Below are 23,095 nucleotides of genomic sequence, written 5' to 3'. Positions count from 1 at the left end.
CCTTGGAAGCTTCATGGGCTCCAAGGAAATGAGGGAGTTTCACCTGTAGAAGATACTTTGATGTTCAAGTGAGTTAGAACATATATATAATGAGTATAGTGTAAAATATGAGTTGAAAGTATTCTTATGTTGTGTGTATTATGTGAGTTGTCTTATTTCCCTTATATAGGATAGTGTTCTCCCCCATTCTTCTTGTATTTAATCTTATTATTGGCTAAATTCAATAATAAATGTTGTCTCCTATTTAAGATTGATTATTCGGATTTCTTACTTTGCATTGATACGACATTAATGTTTTTAAATATGAATATTGGTAAATGTTTATACGCAATATCGAGCTCAACTCATGATGGTACACAGTAAAAGAAAAAAAAATAATTTCTTCTTACTTACATTGTGTTAGGTTAGGTAAATGTATTGTTGACATGAATTTGGAGAGTGAGTAACGGTCTCTACTATTCATATTTGATATACATAATTTGAGGTGAATTCTTTAAAAAGAAAGGAGAGTGAGAGGGAAGAATGAACCCCATAAAATGAGAAGAAAATAGTAGAAAGTTGTAGCTGGAAAGTACATTTCCATTTTTCTTTCAGTCTATGTGCATGGATTAATTTTTGAAAAAGCTTACGAGTAAAAATGCAACTATGTTTGGATGCATTTATCTCTTCATAACTGAGTATGGAAATAGACATAATTGGTTAAAAGTGATGCCATAACCAATAATGCTTTGGAATGGTTAAAAAAAAATTAAATTCATGGACATGGTTGGAAGTGTAAGTGCATGGAGAGTGTGCATGATTAACTTTATTACTTCACCATTATAACATCACACTTTCCAACATTAAAAAAATGTACATATCGAGTCCCTAATCTGAAATGGGGTATGAATTGTGAGAAAAAAAATTAATGAAGGGTCCACGACTTCCATGGGCCTTCCTATTGTGTAGCCCGTATGCAAAGCATAAACAAAATAAGGTCGACAATGTTATTTTTGTACTTAGCTTTTATAACCCTCATTTTAATTAGTAGATCTATACAACTGAAATAAATGTACACAACTTTGAACTCAGTTTATGCTAAATTGGTTTTAAAGTTGTGTTTATAATGAATGTCAACAGGACACAAATGGTTGCAATAAACATATAAACTTTTAATATTACCTCAATTAATGCATGATTTAACTTTTATATAAATAGGTTTCTTTCTAATATATTCGAGTTAAATCATTATATTAAATATCAATAGATTATCATTTTTCTTTTTGTTGGAATTTATTTTATTACAATATTTTTTATAAAAAAATATATTTTAAGCATTTATATAAAAAATAATTAATTTTAAGCATTCATGTTTATTTTAAATAAAAATATATTAACCTTCAAAATTTTAAGGGATATTTTGATAAATAAATTAATTATATAATTTTTTATATATATTTCAGTCTTATCAACTATATCATTTACAATTTTTTCACTGAAATCTACTTATTTGAACTGATTCTAGTCACTTTTTTTACATCAAAAGAACTTAACTTTTCACTTTCTTTCCTTTTTTTCATTACCTTTCCACTCTAACCCTCGTCTAAACAAAGCCTTACCAAACTTGTAGCCACCACAATAATATGTCAAACAATGACAGTTCAGCATCATTCTGTGATTCAATAAAATTAGATTACAGCCTTGTAAAGAAAATACTTATCTAGGTATGCAACATTTTGATCACAGACTTATTTCTTTTGTAAATTATTCTTCAAGAATCCTATAATTTTATTTTACAATTGATTTTCACCCCTTTGACACTGTCTATCCCCCAAATAATAAAGAAAATCTTACACTACCCAAATATATAACCAAGGGAAGAAGAAAAGGGTCAATAATTTGTGTGGGGCTTCACCTTCATGAGGTGAGAGCTGCATATAGGAGCTGGTTCCAAGTGTCAGGTAATCCTGGTAGGCACCAATGGCTGCAGTCATTGCCTGCATGATCCCCACTATAAGAAGAAGGGTGAGCATCCTTCCTTAATTGTGAAAGGAGTGTAATATCAAGTAGATAAACTTGAGTATTCATCTTCTTTAATACATTGTTCAATATGGTAGTTGCTGGAGGTAGACCTGCTGGATATGTTGATCCAGACAGTGGTTGAAGCTCTCCACTGCAGCTTCTCCTTGGTTGATTCCAATCCTTCCCTCTGTTACAGTTACAAAGACATCGTAAAATACTTATTCAGCTACTCAATATTTGCAATTGCACATATCAAATGCTTCTAATGCTCCAATCCATTCTGTTCTAATTTCTCTGTTGCTTTCTGATAGTCATGAAAAGTATTCATTTCATGCAACATAGTAATGATTTTTTCAAACTACAAAAGAAATTTAATTGAAAAGGAGCGAAGGAGTTGCTTACTGATAATGAGTAGGAGAGATTCCTTGAAAGAAGATTTTAGTTTTGGTGGTATCAACATTCTGATCAACCCAATTTGCCCAAGTGGTTAATCCTTTATTGTATGCATCCAAACGGTCCATGTTCTTTACCAGATTGGGTCCATCTCTGATATAATCCCATCTGAATATGAAGATCACCAACAACCGTTAGGTCAGACCCAAAAACAAAAGGGACAGAGAGACAATGAGGTAATACAATAAAATGGACCCTCCCATGTTATGTTGAAATTTTGTATCCTCTTTCACCTTATAATATACATTAAATATTTTGCATAACCATTTCTGCATAAACGCATAATACCCCTGAGATTTTCCAGTGTGGGTCCACCAATGCCATGAGTTGAAAATCAACAAGTCCATGCCTTTCCATGCATTTCCAGCAACAATGGAGTTCAATGTAAGGACTCGCCCAACTTTTTCTCGAATTATGTCTACTAAATATGGTGTGCGGTATAGCTGTATAGTTACTCCATAGTCCTGTACAAACCCACCAAACCACTAATCATTTTCTATCCACTTTCCATGGCTCAGATTCAATTCCATTTACATCATACCCACATCTATATCTGTGAGATATTTCACAAACCTAACAATATAGTGCAAAACAACTAGGACTCCTCCAAATTCCATTCTTATAAAAGTCAACTCATATTTATATCATACATACATGGACTTTCATCTCTCTTATTCTAGCATGCTTCATCTCTAAATTTCTTTCAAAAAATAAGCACAGTATAAAAGTGATTAAAGTACTTTATCATAACATCGTTTTCAAAATAATAACTGTCAACAAACATCCTCTGTTCTGTCAACCTCACTTTTTTAATATAATAATACTATCTTTTATAAGTATTAGTGACTAATTATTGACTATCATTCTAAAATATATTAGTAAAGAATAAAACAATAAACTTTCAGCAAAATAAATTTAAGATATCAGTTAACGGGACAGAGATGTAACAACAAAAGGTTTGAAATTATTATTATGAAAAAAAATCTAAAGTCGGGGGAATATACTGCTGTTTATATTTATTGAAATCATTTCCATAAACATTGGAAAACGGTGATTATTCAAACTCAAGATGTGTCAACTTCTTACTAATAACGTGAATAGTTATTGGAATAAAACATTGGCTTAATTATATTGGTTTCCAACTAACCTGAATACACTAATGAATTGCTACCTACTGATTGAGATCTGAAATTTTCCGAGTTTTTATAATATTATGGATTTTGTGGCTTAACAATATTAGCTTGCCATAAGATCGTTTTCAAATAGAAAGGCCTAGCCAACTTGTGTCATGTTCTATGATTGATACCAAGCAAAGTAAGATAATGAACAAAATAATTGCGAGGAGCCTCCAAGTTGTAATCACAGGTTGGCATGCCCAGCCTGTAATATAGCATAGATAAACTCCAGTTTTGTGTCAAAATCAGACCCTTCTCTATGAAGTAGAATTTTGGTTTCCCTGCAACGTGAATTACTATGTGCTGTTTTTTCTTCCACTTTTTCTTTAGGGATCACTAGTACTTTTATTTCTATTCTTTATTTTGAATATTTGATTGGTCCTGGCCCAGCAAAAGGAATCTTCTCCTGTCCAAGGAACCATTCAAAGGTATATCATTAAAGCGTTGGTTCATTATATCTGCTTAACTTTGTGAGCAATGGGTTCAACCTTCCACCTATCAACTTTTGAAAAATTAAAACACAAGAAAAGAAAATGAAAATTCAATCCAGCTTCCCTTCCTACCTCCTCTCTATATCTTTATTTTAAAAGTGACAAGTGTGATAGAGAGGTGCAAGAGGTTTGATTTTGATGTATGGCTAACATTTCTCTTATTCTATCATAATGGTATGGAGATAGAGTACTTTGCAAGAAATTTTAAGCTCAAACTCTATTTTCCTTTATTGTACCAAAATAACATACATTTTTTTTCTAGCTTTTTGTCAAAATCTAGCTTGAATTCTGTAAACAAACTATAAATATAATAAGTGGGGTAGGAGAAAACTTAGGAAACTAATGATGGAAGAACCAACACGGCATAAACGATGTAAGAAAAAAAGTAATTTAGTGCGACAGAGAAACAAACAAGGAAATGAAAAAAGAAGAAACTCGTATTGAGTGAGGCCTGGTGATTTATACAAAACCAGAAATGAGACAAAGTTATAAAAAGAAAAGTAAAACAAAAGCTAACCTGGAAGGTTACAGTGGACAGTGATTCTTTCCTCAAAAAGCTGCTCTTGGTATTTGGCACCGACGCGTGAATCATACAAGATAGTGATTCCCACATGTTGAGACTCAGTGAATCACCCACAAACATTATCTTCTTACCCTTCCACCTGTTCAGGAAATCCGCACCATCGAACCTACGCCAGAAAAATTGCAGTAACACTAAAAAAATGTCGTTTATCAAACACTTTCCATGAGTATTTTTTACTAGTTTTACCCCTCTTTTAGTTCGGCAGAAGAAAATACTACAGGGGCAAAAAAAATTGAGTAGGCTGATTCACAGTATGAAATTGCACAAGGACAAAAGTTAAAACGTGTTTCTTAATTGTGCTATTCAATATGAAATCTGGGAAGAAAAGTGGTTGGTCCCTTCCACGGTATCAAATTTAAGACTTATTGCCTCATTTATCAAACAACTTCAAAAATAAACTTGGTTGGTGCATGTTTGGTAAAAGGTGGGTTGACAGTTGTTTTCTGAAGCAACAATTGATGTTTTAATGATAATTTTTCTAGAAATTTATTCTATTTGTAAATCCAAACACACTATTAAACTATTTCATGGAGACACGAGATACTAAAGCTGTATTTCAATGTTGCCAGTATAACTACTGCTCAAATATGTTCTCATATTGAACAAAACTAGAATGTAATTGTTTAGAGATCATGAAATTAAAAAAAAACTAGAGTTTCATGGCAACTTTGCCGACCTATAATAGAGTTTTAATACTAATTGAAAATAATTAAGACATTACATTAAAAAGACTTTGTTTTTTGTTTTTCCATAAATATTGAATCTGGGAACAAAGTTAGCACATGGATTGAGAAAGTTGACAGTACCTGGGTAAGGCACATGAATCAGGTTTCCAAGCATATTTGAGGTACTGCTTGTCAGGTCTTCCATACTTTTGGCAATCAAACTCAGGATCAATGAAGGGGCAGGCTGAAGAGTCATAGAGAGGATACGAAGGGTCAACCACCCAACTTCCCATGAACAAATTGCACCCATTTACTATTACTGCCTTTTTCCCTCCCAAGCCACTCACATTGTGGAATTTTGCAGCTCTTGCTTGGAGCAGGGACAAGAGGCAGCAGAACAGGGTGAGCAGACACAGAGTATAGACCCTGAAACCCATAAAAGAATAAATAGCCTAAAAGCTGAGAAAGAGATGAAAAACAATGTGAATGACACTTTGTGTGCTTATGGGTCATATATAGGACGGAGAAACTCAACAAAAAGAAGTGCTTGGTGGGTTCCCATGGTGGGTGCTGTAGGACACTGATTTTCTCTCTCTTGCAACGGAGGATCTTGGATTGGTTTCTCTATGCTGTGTGTGGTCATTATAGGATTTGATAAGGAAAATGTTTGTTTTTTATGGGAAAAATCAAATGTTACTTACCACTTAGCTAGGGAACTGGAATGCTTTGTGCATTTCATTCCATTGGTTTAGTAGTCTAAGCGTGTCTTTGATGAACAAGGGAAATTTGTCAACTTTGGATTAGGAAAGAAAATTTGATAAGAGATGTGTGAGAATTTAATAGGATACATAAGATTGTTTGGATTAAGTTAGAGAAAATTTATGATAATGATGCATTGAAGTTTGTGAGTGATGTGATGATTATATGAGATTTTTTTTTAAGTGGTAAAATGTAAGTTTAAAAGTTTACTATTTATTTTAAAATATTTGAGTAATTTTGAGTTTCAATTAAAAAATAAAATGATAATATTCATAATTGTAATAATTTTTAGATGAAAAATTATGAATATATGTAAAAATTGAATATTGTTACATAGAAATAAATTATTGAAATATTCATAATTTTAAAAAATAAATGTAAAATAAATTTGCATTAAATTTAAATAATATTAATAATTTTATAATAATTTATAAAAATAATTATTATTATTTTAAACATTTTTATATATAACTATATATGTTTTTTTATATTATAATTTTATTTTATCATTATGTAATGTTTAATAATTTTATTTATATTCTTTTAATATTTTTGAAAATTATTTTACTTTTATTATATTATATAATGGAATATATTGTATATATATAATAAGATTAATAATAATAATAATAATTAATAATATTATTAATTATTATTAGGTTTAATTACCTTTTTCGTCCCTATATTTATAGCCAATAGTCAATTTGGTACAGTGGTTTTTAAAAAATTCAATTTGGTCCCTAAGTTTTTTAAAATATATTCAAAATGATTCTTTCTGTTAAATATCACCAAACGGTGTTAAGTGGTGCTTATGTGGCAGATACGTGTAAATTATGTGGATGGTGCTTACATTACTTTAGTGAATACTAAATTAGGGTTTCACACATGGATAAAGAGCTGCAGGAATAGAACAAGTTCTGTTTCACACATTAGCAGCCACTATAATCTAAGTAAGCAGCTGAATGATGGGCCCTTGAGGTGGAGAAGTATTGTTATCATCCCTTCACTTACAAACCAAACCTTCACTTAAATGTTGGACCACACATCACAAAATTATGTCAGAGACCAAATGTTGGACCACACATAAAAACTGTTGCACATGGTGGACCTACATCATAAACAACTCTGTATATGTTCTAAAAGTAATAAAAATTAGAACCACTCTGAAACTAGTAAAAAATTACTAAGGAACAACACAAAACGACACCACGGTCTAGATCGCAATCGCTGCCCCTTCACCACCTCTAGACCACACCACATAATCGCTCCTCCAAATCGACCATGGGAACGCAGCTCACCATCGTAACTCACGATCGCACCACAAAATCGAATGAGGGGAGCACACCTCCGAATGGAATCGAAGCAGGAAGCACACCAGAATTTGAATAACCTAAACCCTAATTCAGTATTCACCAAAGTAATGTAAGCACAATCCACGTAAGTTACACGTGTCTGCCACATAAGCACCACTTAACGCCGTTTGGTGATATTTAACACGTTTGGTGAATTTTTTAAAAACCACTGCACCAAATTGACTATTGGCTATAAATATAAGGATGAAAAAGGTAATTAAACCTAATTATTATTAACGATTAATTAATTACTATTAATTATTATTAACTATTATTTTATTATTAATAATTAATAATTGATTCTGACTTCTATAGAGTGCATGAAAATCTATTCCAACACAAATGGAGAATATCAATTCAGACTTCACATTAACTTATCTAGAAATCCGATTTTGCAAATCAACTACTAGAAGACAGAACAAAATTGATTCTCCCAGCAAAGAATCAACTACTACTAACATAATAATAAGAATTAAATTTTAAAAATAAAAAATAATTAGTTGTTATATTGATTAAATTAAATATTATTTTATTAATTAAATTAAATATTATTTAATATTTAAATTATTTTTTATTATTAATAAATAATTTTTAAATTAGTATTAAAATTGTCAATTATTTAGATTAAATTAATAATTAAAATTTATAATAACTAATTAGATATTAATTTAAAAATTATTTATTAATAATATAAATTAATTTAAATAATAATAATTTTTGTAATAATTAAAATAATATTTAATTTAATCAATATATTAATTAATTATATTTTTAAAATTAATTTATATTTAATAATTTTTTGAAATGATTATTTTAATCTTAAATATACATAACAATAATTGTTTAAGTTAATTTTACAGTTTAGTTATTGAGTATAGTTCAGTTCTATGCTCCAAGACGTAACGATGCAAAAAATAAATAACTAAATATATATAAATAATATAAACATAAACATGTAAATATAAACAAGAAGGTATAATTATTTAAGCACATAAATTTACAAAACAATTCAAATAAATTATATGTCTATTTCAATATGTCAAACTAAATGCTGTAAAAATAAAAACACAAATAAGTCTTCACAACAAAACACTCCTCATGTCTATTAGAGGATAATTAAATATATAAAATATCAATCACAAATTTCTAAAGTTTCACTGAGAACCACATATAAATAAATAGATTAATCATATTATTTATTATGTTTCGAAAGATATAGGTAGTCAATATAAACGATATAAAAACTAGACGATTTCTAAAAATCTATAATGAATTCAAATATACAAAATATCTATCATAGTCTCATAAAATACTCGGTCATCAATTTATCGATATGAAAGTTTACGTACTATTTATTTAGTCACGATTTAGCTCATTGTTAACTAATTTTACATACAATACATGATCCTCCAATTGTCAATATGAAAATCATTGATTATTTTATCATAATTTGATTAACATGATAATCTTCTTACGAGAGTTTTCACAATTATTCTTGAATAAGTGTTAAAAATTATTTTTTAATTAGCCTCACATAATAAATAACAATCTGTCTAACGAGTTCCGCAAATTAGTCCACTAAACGAGATTTCGTTAGAAAAATCTAGCAAAATTACTTAGATACAAAAAAAAGAATAATGATTATTTCATTAAATATTTTTATGACGAATAATGTTAAGACGACAATAAGTAAAGACTAACCAATAATATATTATAATATCTACATTTATGTAGTTTTGTATTGTATTGTATATTTGAATGATGAAACTAAGTAGCATTAACGAAAATGTAATGTTTGATTGAAATGGTTGAAAGAAAGATAGGAAAATGGTACTAACTCCGGTCTGACAAGCCACCCTCCATTCCGCGGCTGCATTTGTCGGTTTCCTCTGAGAATCTGCAAAGCCCAATAAACAAAGGCACAGGAGCACGCAACCAATGTCGGCCATAGATTAGAGAGTGATCCATAAGCATGCACCAAATTGGGCCCTCAGGACCCATACGCCACTGTCTGCTTTAACCTCATCATCAACTTTAGCCACACTATAGTCCATTCTGGCTGTTAAAACGTGCACATCTTAACTCCCAATAAAACACTAATGTCTTTTCTGTTGCTTCATAATCTTCCACACTCCCAACACAACATTAACAAATTTTGTCACCCACTGCAGTCTTTTTCCGTCACTACTATACTATTTTTCTTAACAACTTATGCCTATTATTTTATTACAAAATAACGTCACTCAAATAATTTGATCATTAATCTATATCCAAAATTTCAATCAAATCAATAGTCGAGTTGATTTACATAATACTAAATTCAAATTATTGAGAATCAAAATTATGTTTTTATTGTATTGCATTATTGTTTCAAAATACGAGGTTCTTCTAAGAAAACGTTAAAAGCTATATTTTTAAAAAATATTACTTTTTTTTATCTACTTCTCATTTATTTCATTTGAATATTTCTTGAGTTTACCATTTTGTTATGTCATGGTTATGGTTAGTTTTTCCAAAATTTTCCAGCTAATACTATTTAAGACTCATTAATTAAGAGTCATGAGTACTATTCGTATGTAATCACTTTTGATTTACATACGAAAAAATTCGTATGTAATTAAATCACTTTTATTCTTATATACGAAAAAGTCTGTATGTAATCACTTTTATTCTTACATACGAAAAAAGTTGTATGTAATGTTTATTTACATACTGAATTAAATTTGTATGTAAATATCCGTATGTAATGTTTACTTTATATACAAATTTAAATCCGTAGGTAATAATCAGTATGTAAATGGATCATTTCTTATAGTGATATATGTTCTATGTGTATGTTTTGTGAAAAATATGATAAATCTATTAAGCATTTATTGTTTGAATGTTCTAATACTTTGCATATTTGACTCTGAGTCTCACTAATTACAATATTGTATCACCTCTTTACAAAATATTTACAAAATTTACTATCGACTTTGTACTACAAATTCTTTACATTTTTTCAAGATACTTAAAAAATGTAACTTGAAAATCCTTGTTGCAGCACCATCCGGTGTATGTTATACCAATGTTATTTTATCCCTCACTAATATATAGTATGAAAATTAATGTATTAAATAAATATTTTGACACAGAATATATTTTAAATTTGTTACATTTAAAAAAAATCAATATTATTATATAATGCTAATTTTAACTATTAATGCTTTTCAATATTAAAAACAGTTTATAAGTAGATAAATTAAAAAAAAAGATAACAAAAAGAAAAACCTTTAAAAATTTATTTATCTAAGAAAAAACAGCAACCGAATACTCTGTTATTGAATAATAGGTTTGCAAAAACTCTCATTCAATAATGTAGAGCAAAATATGTATTTTTAAAATTTTTGGAGGCTAAATACCAACTTGTCTAGTTAACATGACGAAAAAGATTATGCTTGATAAACAACGAAACCATTGGACCACAAATAACAACGGAGAAGGTGGAGGAGAAGAGCGAACCAAAAGTTTGGAACAATATTATTTTTTTTTTTGTAAAAAAATGGAGTTCAGGTTTTTTATATATTTGATTTAATTTTTTTTAAAATTAGTGTAAAATTGTTTTATTGGGAAGTGAAAATCTAATATTTAAAGAAGATATTTTATTACGTTAAAAATCTGTTAAGATAGTTGTAAGGTAAATACATCCCTGTATTAAATCATAGATATGATTTCCTTTAACTAGGATCAATTAATTAACACAATTAGAATATATTTATAGTTATGACTTAATTGTCGTTATTATTATTAGCTGTATCCACATTTTTTATTTTTATATAATTATATTTAATAGTAAAATTGAATAAACAATATTATTATTCACACATCACACTTATATTATTAGTAAAAGTGAAAAAAAAAATATAAAAACAATTATTAGTGTATTCTCTTATATATTCAGAGCAAAAATTATTCACCTTTTTCACCTTCAACATTACTTTCTTAATTTTATTACTTTCATTCTCATTGCTAACATGAATCAAAGTTTTAGAATGGAGTTCCCTGAACCAAAAGTTTGGTCTTCTCGCATTCCTCATTCTTTCCGATGGAATGATATAACTCTTGCACCCTATGAAGGCAAATTGTGACGATCAATTTTCAATGGCATCAACGACCCTAATTACCCTAATTAAAAGCTCTTTTTCCCTGACACCCCACCACGCACTTAAATTCTGAAAACACAAACGTCCTCTTGTGGAGTAAAGGGTAACCATTCATTGGTTTATGGTTTTCCCACATTCCCATGAGTTATACAAACTACCCTTTTTGTGGGGCTGTGCAGCAGTCATATGCTTCACCACCCTCATTCTTGCTGACAAATTAACACTGAGGTTGACAAATTAACACTGATGAATGACTTACCTTGTTTTGCATTTAGATGCTTCAGGGCAAATGTTGTGCTTGTTTGTGTTTACTTTGTTTGATAGTTTGAGTTCTTTGACATTTTTATGAGGGATAGATTGGGAACATGAAATGATGGGATGAGGGTTGTTATGAACATGGGGTATAAAGGTTTGTAAATCCCTTCCACTTCATTAAGCACCGTTTTGGTTTCTGAGAATTTCTGAAAATCGCAAAGTAACTCATCTTGTTCAGCACAAAAACCTTGAGAAAGAATGAGATTTGGGTTGTCCATAGTGGTGGCTGGGCAATGACGCATCCCACAATAGCTTGCAAATCCCAATCCATAACGCGTGCAAGTTCTTCATGCAAGTTCTTCAAACTGCAGATCACATATATATAAAAAAAATTAAAAGAGATTAAGGAAGAAGAGAGATACAAAGAATAGAGAGAAAAACCGAGAGAGAAAAGATAAGGAAACCAAAAGATCAATTTGAGAGAGTTACGATGATGAAACAAAAAATGGAGAATCGTTGTTAATGGAATGGATTTTCCAATTATTATAAGAAACAAAAAAAAACAATAACTATATACATACTTCCGAATTTGCGAGCAACAACAGTGTAGAAGCCATTGAAAACATGGTTGATTTGATTTCGTGGTTCATGAAACGAAACTACGACTTATGATATTTTGAATATAAATAGAAAACAAAAAAGATGTTTCATTGGTTTATAAAGCCTTCAATTTAGTTTTAAATTTAAAAAATTCAAAATTTAAAAATTCAAAATTTGAATATTTCAAAATTTCAAAATTTGAATTTTTTTTTTAAATTTAATATTTTGAAAATTTAAAATTTTTAAAATTTAAAATTTTTTAAAATTTAAAAAATTTGAAATTTTAAGTGAAATTTGAAAATTTGAAATTTGAAATTTAGTTTTTTTTATTTAATAGAGTAGTTATTAGTTTTTTTAGATTTTGCAAAATGTGAAAATAAATATATAAAATATGATAATATTTAAAAAAAGGTTTTTATCTGGAAAAAAAATAAAAATATCTTTCTTTCAAAGGCTTAAATAAAATCAGAATTAAAAGAATAATTAGATAAAAGAAAATAAACAAAAACAGAGAAAATGGAAAGAGAGAAACAAAAACTAACATTTTGTAATCAAATCAGAAGAATAATAGTTGAGTTTTTTCCTGTTCAGTATATCCCTCTCTCGAACTTCCTAATGCACTTTCCCTTTTCTTCCTAATCCCTCCTTTCTCATGTACTAACCCATCTCACTTCCACCTACGCAGTTTTATTGGGTACTTTTTTTCTCTTTCAATTTTTTATTCAATGAACAAAGCCCTACAATTCTTATTTGTTTGTTTTTCTGTACGTTTTTTCCTTTCCAATGTTTTATTCAATAATAATATTATCATCAATAAATAAAAAATAAAAGTAAATTCATACATTGCAAAATTACACTTACTGGTTGGGTTCCTGGGTTCGTGGTTGTGGAACGTAAGAACGAATTTTTATATTTTGAATATGAAGACGAAAAGATCTATTGATGGGAGAAAAAGATGCAATCGTGATGTTTTGTTTTGATTTTTAAAAATAATGTTATCTCTTTTGTTATACATTTAAAATTGTTCAAAAAAAATTGAAATAATATATTTTTTAATTTTTAAAATAATGAAACAAAATATAAATCTAAAAATAAAAATAAAATAATATTATATCACAGTTAAGAGGAGAATCCCTTTATATATAGGTATAGATTATTAAATATAATAATATTTTTTAATAAAAAATGAATTAAAAGTCATTTGCATTTAAAGTGATAGTATACTCCACTCTCGTGTCTTTCACATTAAAAAAAAAATTAGGATGTGATTATTTAGAAAGGAAAGAGATATTTCATATGCTTGTCACTAAATTTAGGCATATTATCAGATTATTTCTGTTATTCTGTTGATAATTTGTTCTTTGACTCTTCATAAATAAAACCACCTGTGAATAGAGCTTGAACAAGTACCTCCGCAGCCTTTCTTTCTACAAATTTTATTGATTAAGAAAAACCACGATGAGACAAGTTTTGAGAAGGGCTTTAAGCGCACTTACCAGTTGCATTAATTTGTTTGATACACTTCGGAATCTCTTTTGGTTGAAGTTTTCAAGGGTTGATTCAATAACAGATGGTTCAGCCTCACACCACGTTGATGCAACTTCAATGGGGTTGATTCCAACTCCAAGCAGAATGGCTCTGAAAGAAGAACAGAGGACATATCTGTCTCATGACTTGCTTTCCAGAATTGCGAGTTGTTTAGGGCTTATGGACTTTCTCACCTTCCGTTGTGTCTGCAAAGATTGGCACATTGCTTCTTCAGGAGTTTCCCATGAAGATAAATCTTCTATGTTTGAACCTTGGTTTCTCATTTACGGAGCAGCAGATTCTCAATGTTCGTTGATAAGCAACGAGTATAAACGGTACATGAGCCACCTACGGGAAATGGACGGGGCAGCATGCCTTGCATCATATGAAGGATGGTTACTTCTGTTTCGGCAGGTGTTTGGGCAGGGATCATTGTTCTTTTTTTCCCCATTTTCAAAGGCAAAAATAGATCTTCCAAATTGTCCCTTCACTGCAGTAACTGACCATATTGCTGCATTTTCAACTGTCCCCACTGCTCAAGATTGCACGGTTGTTGTGGTTAGCAGTAGCAGTTTTTATGAATTACAACTGTTCATGCTTTGCCGGGGAGAGAAGGTATGGACCCAGTACAGGTTTTTGGGTTATAATAAAAGAATTAAAACAGCTTTGTTTTATGAAGGGGAGGAGTTTCACTTTTTGGACGGGGCAAATGGTTTGATTACCTTCAATCCTTCTAGAAACCCTGAGTGGAAATCTTATTATATACACGCAACAACACATTTATCTTCGGAGGTTTTAGTTTTGAAGTATACATTAAATGAAAGCCTTTTTGAACACCATAATGATACTGGTATGGTGAGATACTTAGAGGAAAACGATTCAATCTCAACCTGTGGGACTACAGTTCCACACTATAGAGGTCGATGGGACATGGTAATTGGGAGTGAAAGCATAGCCGCAAAAAATCAATCTGAAACCCGTCATCTTAAAGGGGTATGGATCCAACCTAAATATTGCTATGTTCCTCCTCGTCAGAGATGGTAACTTGTTAGGTTCCTGCTCTCACTCTTTCACGGATTTCTTATTTCTTTCAAAGATTACATTTTATTGCTTCTAATCACGTTTTCGATTTTAATCACTTATTGCTTCTTAAGGATTGGATTTTTTTTACAATCCCGACTCTCCTTCTTTGCTCTCTAATTCTGCTTCTTTACCGTTCTCTCGTGGCTGACGAACTAAAATTATTTAATAACTAAACAACGGATGTGAGGAATTTGCTTATGAGAAATGATCTTTGAGAACTTTAAGAAATGATACTTTAACAACATTAGAGTCGTCAGAATTGTATATAATTATTAATCTAATATATCTAGATATAAATATATAATAATAAAAAAATTATAATTAAATAATATAAAAAATATTAAAATAATAATATTAAAAGTTGTAACTTGTAAATATATTATTACCATTTTCTTATTTATAGTAAAAAAAAGAGAAAAAAACAAAAAAAAAAGTTAAGGACTTTTGGCATTTAGGGTTTGACTTTTTTTATATATTTTATTAATAAAAAAAGTAAAATTTATCATAAATATTAATTATTAAATAAATTTAATTAACACAAATATTTTAATAAAATAATAATAATTAATAAAAAAAAATTTAATATAAAAAATATATTTATTTATAATAAATATATTATTTAATAATAATTATTATAAATATAATAATACTATTTAAATTTAATACAAAAGGTTTCTAATTAGAATATTTAAATTTATGAATATCTAAATTATTTATTTTTGTATAACAATTTAAAATTTTGTATGTAAATTATTTTTCTTCAAATAACTCTATTTTTTTCAAAATTAATTATTTAAAATTAATGGTATTATTGGTAATTTTAATTCATCAAAATTTAGACAAAAATACTTACTATTTGATCATTATATTTTTTTTAAAAAAAATAAAGATAATTTAAAATATATATATTACTTACCAACCTTACACTTCCACACTCCAATCCAATTTGAAGAAAATTTCCAAATTATCCAAATTTGTTTAACCAATGGATCATTGAAGAAAATATTGTTTCTAGGATTAATATGAAACAAAATGTTCAAAATTAAGTGAAGTTGTTTCTAACCACATCAAAGTGTGATTCGCAAGTAAAAGAATAAAATGGAATTAGTCCATTAAAATTTTTTAAAAAAATTCAAACGCTGGTTTTTGAATCGTGTTGTTGGGCAATATAGGGTTAGTGAGTTTCAATAAAAGCAAACCTTCTTTTTTGTTATTTTGAACATGCCCAAGTAAAATTGAGGGCAAAAAAAAAAACATGATTTTTTTTTCTTTTGAAAGTTATTACAATTGCAGTATTCTAAATATAATTTTACAATTACTCCATATATTTTTAGTCATTTTATTTATTATATTTTACATTTTTAATGAATTAAAATATTTTTTTAGTTAATGTTTTGATTGATATCTGCTGAAAAATTATCTTAATATTAACTAAAATTAAAAGTGTTCTCAATCAGAAAAAAAATGTTAAACTGATTGAAATAAAAAATAATATTTACAAATATTAATAAGAAAATAACTCTAACATATGTCAATCAACTAATTAAAAAAATCTCTTTAACATTAAAAAAAATTATACTGACGTTAATTAAAAAATAACTTTGATCTACATCAACACAATTTTTTTTCAATAATATCAACTCAAAAGTAACACTTATCCAAATTAATTAAACTCACATTAATTTAAAAATAGTTTTACTGGTATGGGCCAAAAAATAATCATGTGAATATTAACTAAAGGAAAATCTTACTAATTTCAAACAAGAAATAACCCAATCTTAAATTGGAAAAATACAACTCCAATTGACATAATTAAAAATATCTCTAACTAATATTAATTAAAAATAAAATAAAAAACTACTTTTAACTCTTTTACGAAAAATAACTTCAATGATATCGATAGAAAAATCACGAAAGAAACTGACCGAAAATTAATAAATATACAAATTAGTCCATGAAAGGTAAGTGTGTTGAGTGATAGGGTCGTGATTAAATTTTTCATGTAGATAGATCCTACAAATTTCATTTACTTACATTTAAGTTTTTTATGGGTTTGATATTTGATACACAAGCTCAATTTTCTTTATAATCAATACAGAAGGACTCGAGCAAGCAAATGAATTTTTCAATAACCTTCTTATATGAAAATTTTAACCAAACACCACTTACTCCAAGATAAGATTTTTTCAAATGATATTAAGTAGACAAAGTTTCAACTAAGACCGAGTCAAAGAGATAATACAAAAATAAAAATCTTAAATGAAAAAAAGGAAAAGAAAAAAAAGTGTAAAAAAAAATTTACATCTTACGGAATAAATTGAAATTGGATAATTTTAAATAATTAAACTACTTTCACATCCAAAATAACATTTTATTTCAAATTCCTCTACCACCTCGTCCAAACACAATGCACCCAGTAATGTAAAGGGGGATACTTGACATTGAGCATGCCACAACGGCCAAATTAAATATCCGATGTAACACTCAATTACAATATGTACCCTCAATACCTTTATTAAAAGAATTTAAAAGATAATTTATGAGTTGTTATAAGAACAATATATACAAGAGAAACCAATTATGTTGTTTGTCATTGCATCAAGTCTCATCTGTGATTCGTTTTGTAGTAAAACATCTTTGAAGCAAATTTGGATGTAACTTGAGAATCATAGAAGACAACACATACATAAAAAGCATAAAAAAATTAGATTTTAAACATAAAGGGTACAAAGAAGGAGTGTTAGGAGAAAAAAATGAAGAACTCGAAATGCAGACATTTAAGTCACTGAAACACAAGAGATAGAGGCTATTCTGACGACTATTTTCCACTATTTGGGTGGGACTTGGTGCAGAGGATTTTCCGTCCCTTGGCACGTCGTCGTCTTAAAATAGCTCTTCCACCTGGTGTGCTCATTCGTTTGCGGAAACCATGAGTGCGTGCCAATGATTTTCTTGATCTGTTTCTCTTTGTCTGACAAAGAGCAGCCTTCCCTGCTCTCACAACCAAGCCACCACTTTTTCCTCTTCTCACCCCAACATTAGATGTCAAATCCAATCCAAGTGACAACCCTTAACATCAACAATTTAGTTCAGATCAACTCAATCTATATCTCAACAAGGATATATGCATGTGTGTGCTAAGTTATTCGCTAGAAAAATATGCTGAATTTAATTATAAAGTGAGTTATAATGATGTTCATGAAAGGATTTTTTTGAGATATTCTCAACTGATGCAGGCTATTGGGCTCATTGGAGTCTCTTCTCCATCACAACCTACCAAAATCCTTTGAGCCCCGAGGATTTTAATAAACTCAACCTCCATATATCAGTAAACCAATCAACTAAACCATAAAAGTTCAGGAACTATTTGTTCTTATGTTATTATTGGAGTTCAAGTCTGATTGAGAGTCCCCCAGAGTAAACTGAGTAAATTAAGCAATATAAAAGTGAAAAACATCACAAATTTATTGTCCTAAGATTTTAGATTAATTCTTGTCTGTTACCACATGGTACTGCTATAACCAGATCAGAAATCCTTAGAGAAAGAGGAACAAAGAATTTCATCACAACAACTAAAAACATTGCCGCACTCATTCAAAACATCTTACAAATTGCCATTGAGTTTAGGGATACTAGTATAGTCAAGTTCATTGCAATCTGTTCCGACTAGATAACATATTCAGACTTCAGACAAGCATTTTAAACTGGTATTATTGTTCTAAGCAGTGATAAAAAGCTAGTAATGGTACTCGTTTACAACATAACTATATTTGCCTGTGCTTGCCTTCACTTACAACCCATTTCATCAGGAAGTAGTGGGATCAACTCCTATTTAGCTTAAATTGACAAAAAAAAATAAAAATCCCTTTCAAACACAGAAGAGCAACTTCCGCTCCAAATTGTGTCCATGTTGAAGTTAAATTAAACCCCACCACAAAAGCTTTTTTTTTTCTTTCAAAAACCCGTTAGCAACATAAACCCCTACATCCCTATTAAAACAAAGAGAAGCACTTCCAATTCAAAAGTGAAACAGGTATTAAAACATGTTTAAGGTTGGGAAAGCATACATTGATAATGAAGAATTAAGCACTTCCTAAATAAAAGCACAGAAGGAAATTGAGGAGGAATGCGCAAGCGCAACTAGTGAAGAATGAGGTGGAAGGGGAAAAAAAGAAAGAAAGGCGAGGAGTACCTGAAAAGGAGGAAGGGGAAGAGAGATGGGAAGGAGAGGAGAGGAAGGAGCAATGGAGGAGAGGAGAGCGAAGAGTGGAGGAACTGCTGCGGGTAACGTTGAGAGAGACTGAAGATGGTTTTGGGGTGGTGAGGATCAGAGAAGCCGTGAGAGTGGGCGCCTTCGTGGCTATGCAGAGCGATAACGAAGCCATTATCCACCTCTTTTTTTCCTTCAACTCTCTGAATACTAGTTTAAAGCCATGGGGAAAACATATATAATTGTTTTCATTTTAATAAATATTATTTAACATTTCATCTGGGGATGTAGCTCAAATGGTAGAGTGCTCGCTTTGCATGCGAGAGGTACAGGGTTCGATCCCCTGCATCTCCATCATTTTATTTAAGTTAGTTTTACTTCTAATTGATATAAGATATTTCAATTTTTCAAAGATCTTCCAATTTTCCTTCACCAATTCCGTTTGATTTTTGTATAACTGTCATTGATAAATTCAAAGAGTCATGCATGCCATGGACACTTACACTATATAAGTAATATAACTAATTCTTTAAATCATATTTTATAATTTATTTCTTTAACCAATTACATGTTTGAATGAATAAAGAAATAATAATATAGTTATCCCAAAACCATCGCGCTTAATTAAATTTTGCACAAAGAATATATGCATCTAATTTGAATTTTATGTAATTAAAGATAAAGCATATGCTTTTCATTTTTTTTAAATATTTCAAGTGTTGTTTTAATCTTTCTAAACTTTTTTACCTACTTTCTAATTTTTCTAATTTTAGAATATGTTATTTTTTTAATCTTTTTAAGTTATTTTTAAATGGTATTTCACAGATGAAAAAATGTTTTTAATTGTACTTATAGAGGATGGAAATCGATGCACTTTAAAATTAAATAGATAAAAATATAAATTTTTATGGAAAAGCAAATCTCAACTTTTAGATATTTAAAATATGAAAATATATTTCAATTTCGATAAAAATATCTAAAAACATCACACACAAAAAATCATCGCGCACATGGATTAAAATGTTCTTATTTTAAATAGATGCCAAACGATATATAATTCAACCAGAGATTTAAAGATATTAAAATTCTTAATATAAAAAGTATTTAATGATGTAACTTATAATAATTGAATAATTATTTTTTGTTTTTATTTGTAATATAGACTTTTTGAATTGATGCATTATAGTATTATTATTTTTTATTTTTAACAAAACCTTTATTATTATTTTCAAAGTTCTTTTAAATTTGTTGGAAAGGCTATATATAGTTAAATTATTATATTAAAATATAATTAATTATTTTGTATTCATTCAAATGAGATATTCACATTTAAATTATATCATAACTTATCACTATGGGTAAAATAATCGATTTTTTAATAATATTGATTATTTGAAATTGGACTTAAATATGAATTTCGCTGATAATTTATTACAGTTTTGTATTTGAAATTGGACTTAAATATGAATTTCGCTGATAATTTATTACAGTTTTGTATTTGAAATTTCTGATTCAATCTTAAACGACAAATCCATTATCATTAAAAATAGTTAATTAAATATGTGTTAAATAATTTTATATAATTTAAAAAAAAATATAAAACAAGTATATCATTCACAGTCTAACTTTTTAATGTACAGAAATTCTAAATAAAAGTAAAACATTTTTTCTTCATAAACCTTGCATAAAGTGTTCTTTTACCGACATCTACCTATCTTACAGAAATCCATATAAGAACTTATAAATAATAGAGGTAAAATATATTTTCTTTAACCGATGTAACACTGAATGTATTTGTTTAATAGTAAATCTAGCATTTTGGACAATTAAAATCCAAAATGAATATTGGTGACTAATACGCTGATGAGTTTGAGATTAAAGAATGTTAATATTTTAAAGATAAGGGATTAAGTTGTTGATTAGTGAATGGCGAGTAGGAGAAAAAGTTTTGAAAATTGTTTGAAAGAAACTAGATGATGTCGCCACGTCGCAATGTAGAATTGGTTTCTGCATTGCCTATTTAAAGCACACAATGTGAATTGCATATATAAGAGTTCCAGAAAAGAAAAACATTTGTTCAGACTTCAATACTTAAAAAGTTTCTAAACATTTATAGCATTTTCCAACATATATGTGTATAATTCATTAACTCGGACGAAGCGAATAACTTCGTACTTTTACAAAGTATAAAAAGACATGCAAAAACCTAGTTTGCAAATATGAGAAACGACAAGTACATTATTAGACTGAGACAAAGAAAAGACAATGCTTAAACTTACTACAACACTATAGTTGCTACAGTAACAACATCATGCACGCACACTCCAACGTATTCAGAAAATTTGTTTTGAAATAACTACATAATTGGATAAGAAGCTTTCCTGGCGACGCCACAAACACCTCCAGGCTCACCACTTTCCCTGAGCAACTTCATGTACCCCTGCTCTCCCCAGCTTTCACCCCATGAATTCTTTATCAACCAGTACTTTTGACCGTCTTCGCTGGTGCCATAACCAACTATAACAACTGCGTGGTTGAGATCAGTGCCGCATGGTCCTTCAAATACACCTGTCTTGTGTGACTGAAAGTTTTCATTAACAGAAACGCCAACTGACACTGGTTGCTTGGCCACGGCTTGTAGTAGTTGCTCTTCACTATTTTCAGGTACGTCTTCGTATCCCATTATTTGAGCTGCGGCTTCTGCCCTCTGGCATGTTCCAGCAAACCCTTGGTATGGGTAATCGCTTTCGGTAGCGATACCCTGGTTTTCGTTTATATATTTGAATGCTTTATCCATGTAACCTCCACGACACCCGAAGTTATTCCCAACACAGTCCACTAACTGTTGTTCTGACAGTGAGATCAAATTGTTAGTTTTTATTTGGTGAATGCCTTCTACAGCTGCCGCAGCTGAAAAGGCCCAACAGCTTCCTGCAATTTAACCATGCAATAGATTAATGTCAGAAAATCACATCCTGTTCTGGTTACAAGTGAAAGAGAATGGCTATAAAAAAAATAGGAGATAAAATTAATCAACAGTTATTTTGCTGTAATGTTAATATAAAACACAAGATGAAGAGTTGATTACGTACCGCAGCGACCTTGATTCTTAATATCGGTGACGGCTCCAAATTCCCTCCAGTCCAAGCTTGTTGGAACATTAGTCACACTCAAGCGTGTAGCTGTGGATGAGCGTGGTCGGCTTGAATTGATCTTCAGTCCTGTGTATGAGGCGATAAACTCTTCTACGGTTAAGTCTGAAAATTGATTCAGCCCCAACGTGTAACTCTTGTTCCCACCACTGTTGAACTTCTCTATGTATTCCAAGTTCTTTACAAATATTTTTAACCTTTTTTCCTTCTCTGCATCATCAGCATATGCTCGTTCGAATTGGGTCATCCAATCCTGGTGAGCTGCAACAGCAGAAGATTGATCATACAATGTTCGGGACATGGCTGGGAATGCACATGTCCACAACATCACAGCGCAAACAGCAATCACATGCTTCGTTTGAACTGAAATACCCATTTTGTTTATGAGACAGAACAAGAGATGTATTGTATGAAAAGTGGGTATGAAAACATAGCATTCATTTGGCATATTTATAGCACATAAAATTCTATTCCCTTCCGATAATCTCGGAATATAAGTATTCACGTATCACAAAATGACCTCATTTGCCCTTACCTTCGTATCTTCCTTGCTTAAGATTGACCGCAAAATCTAAATGTAATTGAATGTGAATGTGTCCAATAAATACGGCTCAATCAATCTATGCTTCTCTTTTTCTTTTCTTTTT

The 23,095-nt window shown here is 29.7% G+C and overlaps 4 protein-coding genes and 1 non-coding gene across 6 annotated transcripts; 2 read left to right on the top strand and 3 right to left on the bottom strand.

The window, feature by feature from the left end:
• Nucleotides 1-1,623: 1,623 nt before the first annotated feature.
• LOC137832504 (protein trichome birefringence-like 38) lies at nucleotides 1,624-6,172 on the bottom strand. 2 transcript variants are annotated; one of them, XR_016521505.1, is made up of 5 exons: nucleotides 5,510-5,980; nucleotides 4,638-4,809; nucleotides 2,688-2,918; nucleotides 2,404-2,562; nucleotides 1,624-2,188 (listed from the first exon to the last, which is right to left on the bottom strand). XR_016521505.1 is itself a non-coding variant. In XM_068640698.1 (5 exons), exons 1-5 carry the CDS (start codon nucleotides 5,803-5,805, stop codon nucleotides 1,897-1,899), a joined length of 1,095 nt encoding a protein of 364 aa, XP_068496799.1. In that variant the 5' UTR covers nucleotides 5,806-6,172; the 3' UTR covers nucleotides 1,624-1,896. The 2 variants fall into 2 exon arrangements, 1 of the variants encoding a protein (XP_068496799.1); XM_068640698.1 differs by having other exon boundaries at nucleotides 2,743-2,918; nucleotides 5,510-6,172.
• Nucleotides 6,173-13,934: 7,762 nt separating this feature from the next.
• On the top strand, nucleotides 13,935-15,047 carry LOC137833577 (F-box protein At1g49360). Its single transcript, XM_068641918.1, has one exon. It carries the CDS (start codon nucleotides 13,935-13,937, stop codon nucleotides 15,045-15,047), a length of 1,113 nt encoding a protein of 370 aa, XP_068498019.1.
• A 2,722-nt stretch (nucleotides 15,048-17,769) lies between these two features.
• LOC137832509 (large ribosomal subunit protein bL34c) lies at nucleotides 17,770-19,515 on the bottom strand. The gene is made up of 2 exons (XM_068640704.2): nucleotides 19,279-19,515; nucleotides 17,770-18,155 (listed from the first exon to the last, which is right to left on the bottom strand). The coding sequence occupies exons 1-2, from the start codon at nucleotides 19,469-19,471 to the stop codon at nucleotides 17,905-17,907; spliced, it is 444 nt and encodes a 147-aa protein (XP_068496805.1). The 5' UTR covers nucleotides 19,472-19,515; the 3' UTR covers nucleotides 17,770-17,904.
• A 62-nt stretch (nucleotides 19,516-19,577) lies between these two features.
• On the top strand, nucleotides 19,578-19,650 carry TRNAA-UGC (transfer RNA alanine (anticodon UGC)). The gene has a single exon. It is a non-coding gene; the product is annotated as a tRNA-Ala (tRNA).
• A 1,740-nt stretch (nucleotides 19,651-21,390) lies between these two features.
• Nucleotides 21,391-22,866, bottom strand: LOC137832503 (fruit bromelain). Its single transcript, XM_068640697.2, has 2 exons — nucleotides 22,389-22,866; nucleotides 21,391-22,227 (listed from the first exon to the last, which is right to left on the bottom strand). The coding sequence occupies exons 1-2, from the start codon at nucleotides 22,822-22,824 to the stop codon at nucleotides 21,653-21,655; spliced, it is 1,011 nt and encodes a 336-aa protein (XP_068496798.1). The 5' UTR covers nucleotides 22,825-22,866; the 3' UTR covers nucleotides 21,391-21,652.
• Nucleotides 22,867-23,095: the final 229 nt, after the last annotated feature.

Source organism: Phaseolus vulgaris, chromosome 6 (genome assembly GCF_051622355.1).
Source record: "Phaseolus vulgaris cultivar YP4 chromosome 6, ASM5162235v1, whole genome shotgun sequence".
Lineage (NCBI taxonomy): Eukaryota > Viridiplantae > Streptophyta > Magnoliopsida > Fabales > Fabaceae > Phaseolus > Phaseolus vulgaris.
The sequence above is the reverse complement of the archived record's forward strand: the minus strand, read 5'-3'. Positions and strand labels throughout refer to the sequence as shown.

Bases quoted from the DNA above. Each gene is read 5' to 3' on its own strand.
- LOC137832504 (XM_068640698.1), bottom strand. From the start codon at position 5,805: ATGGGTTTCAGGGTCTATACTCTGTGTCTGCTCACCCTGTTCTGCTGC. The intron at 2,563-2,742 runs GTATTATGCGTT...CTTCATATTCAG, and splicing joins CACACTGGAAAATCTCAGGG to ATGGGATTATATCAGAGATG. The intron at 2,189-2,403 runs GTAAGCAACTCC...TAACTGTAACAG, and splicing joins ATCTCTCCTACTCATTATCA to AGGGAAGGATTGGAATCAAC.
- LOC137833577 (XM_068641918.1), top strand. From the start codon at position 13,935: ATGAGACAAGTTTTGAGAAGGGCTTTAAGCGCACTTACCAGTTGCATT.
- LOC137832509 (XM_068640704.2), bottom strand. From the start codon at position 19,471: ATGGCTTCGTTATCGCTCTGCATAGCCACGAAGGCGCCCACTCTCACG. The intron at 18,156-19,278 runs GTACTCCTCGCC...GTTGATGTTAAG, and splicing joins TTCCCCTTCCTCCTTTTCAG to GGTTGTCACTTGGATTGGAT.
- LOC137832503 (XM_068640697.2), bottom strand. From the start codon at position 22,824: ATGGGTATTTCAGTTCAAACGAAGCATGTGATTGCTGTTTGCGCTGTG. The intron at 22,228-22,388 runs GTACGTAATCAA...GTTAAATTGCAG, and splicing joins TAAGAATCAAGGTCGCTGCG to GAAGCTGTTGGGCCTTTTCA.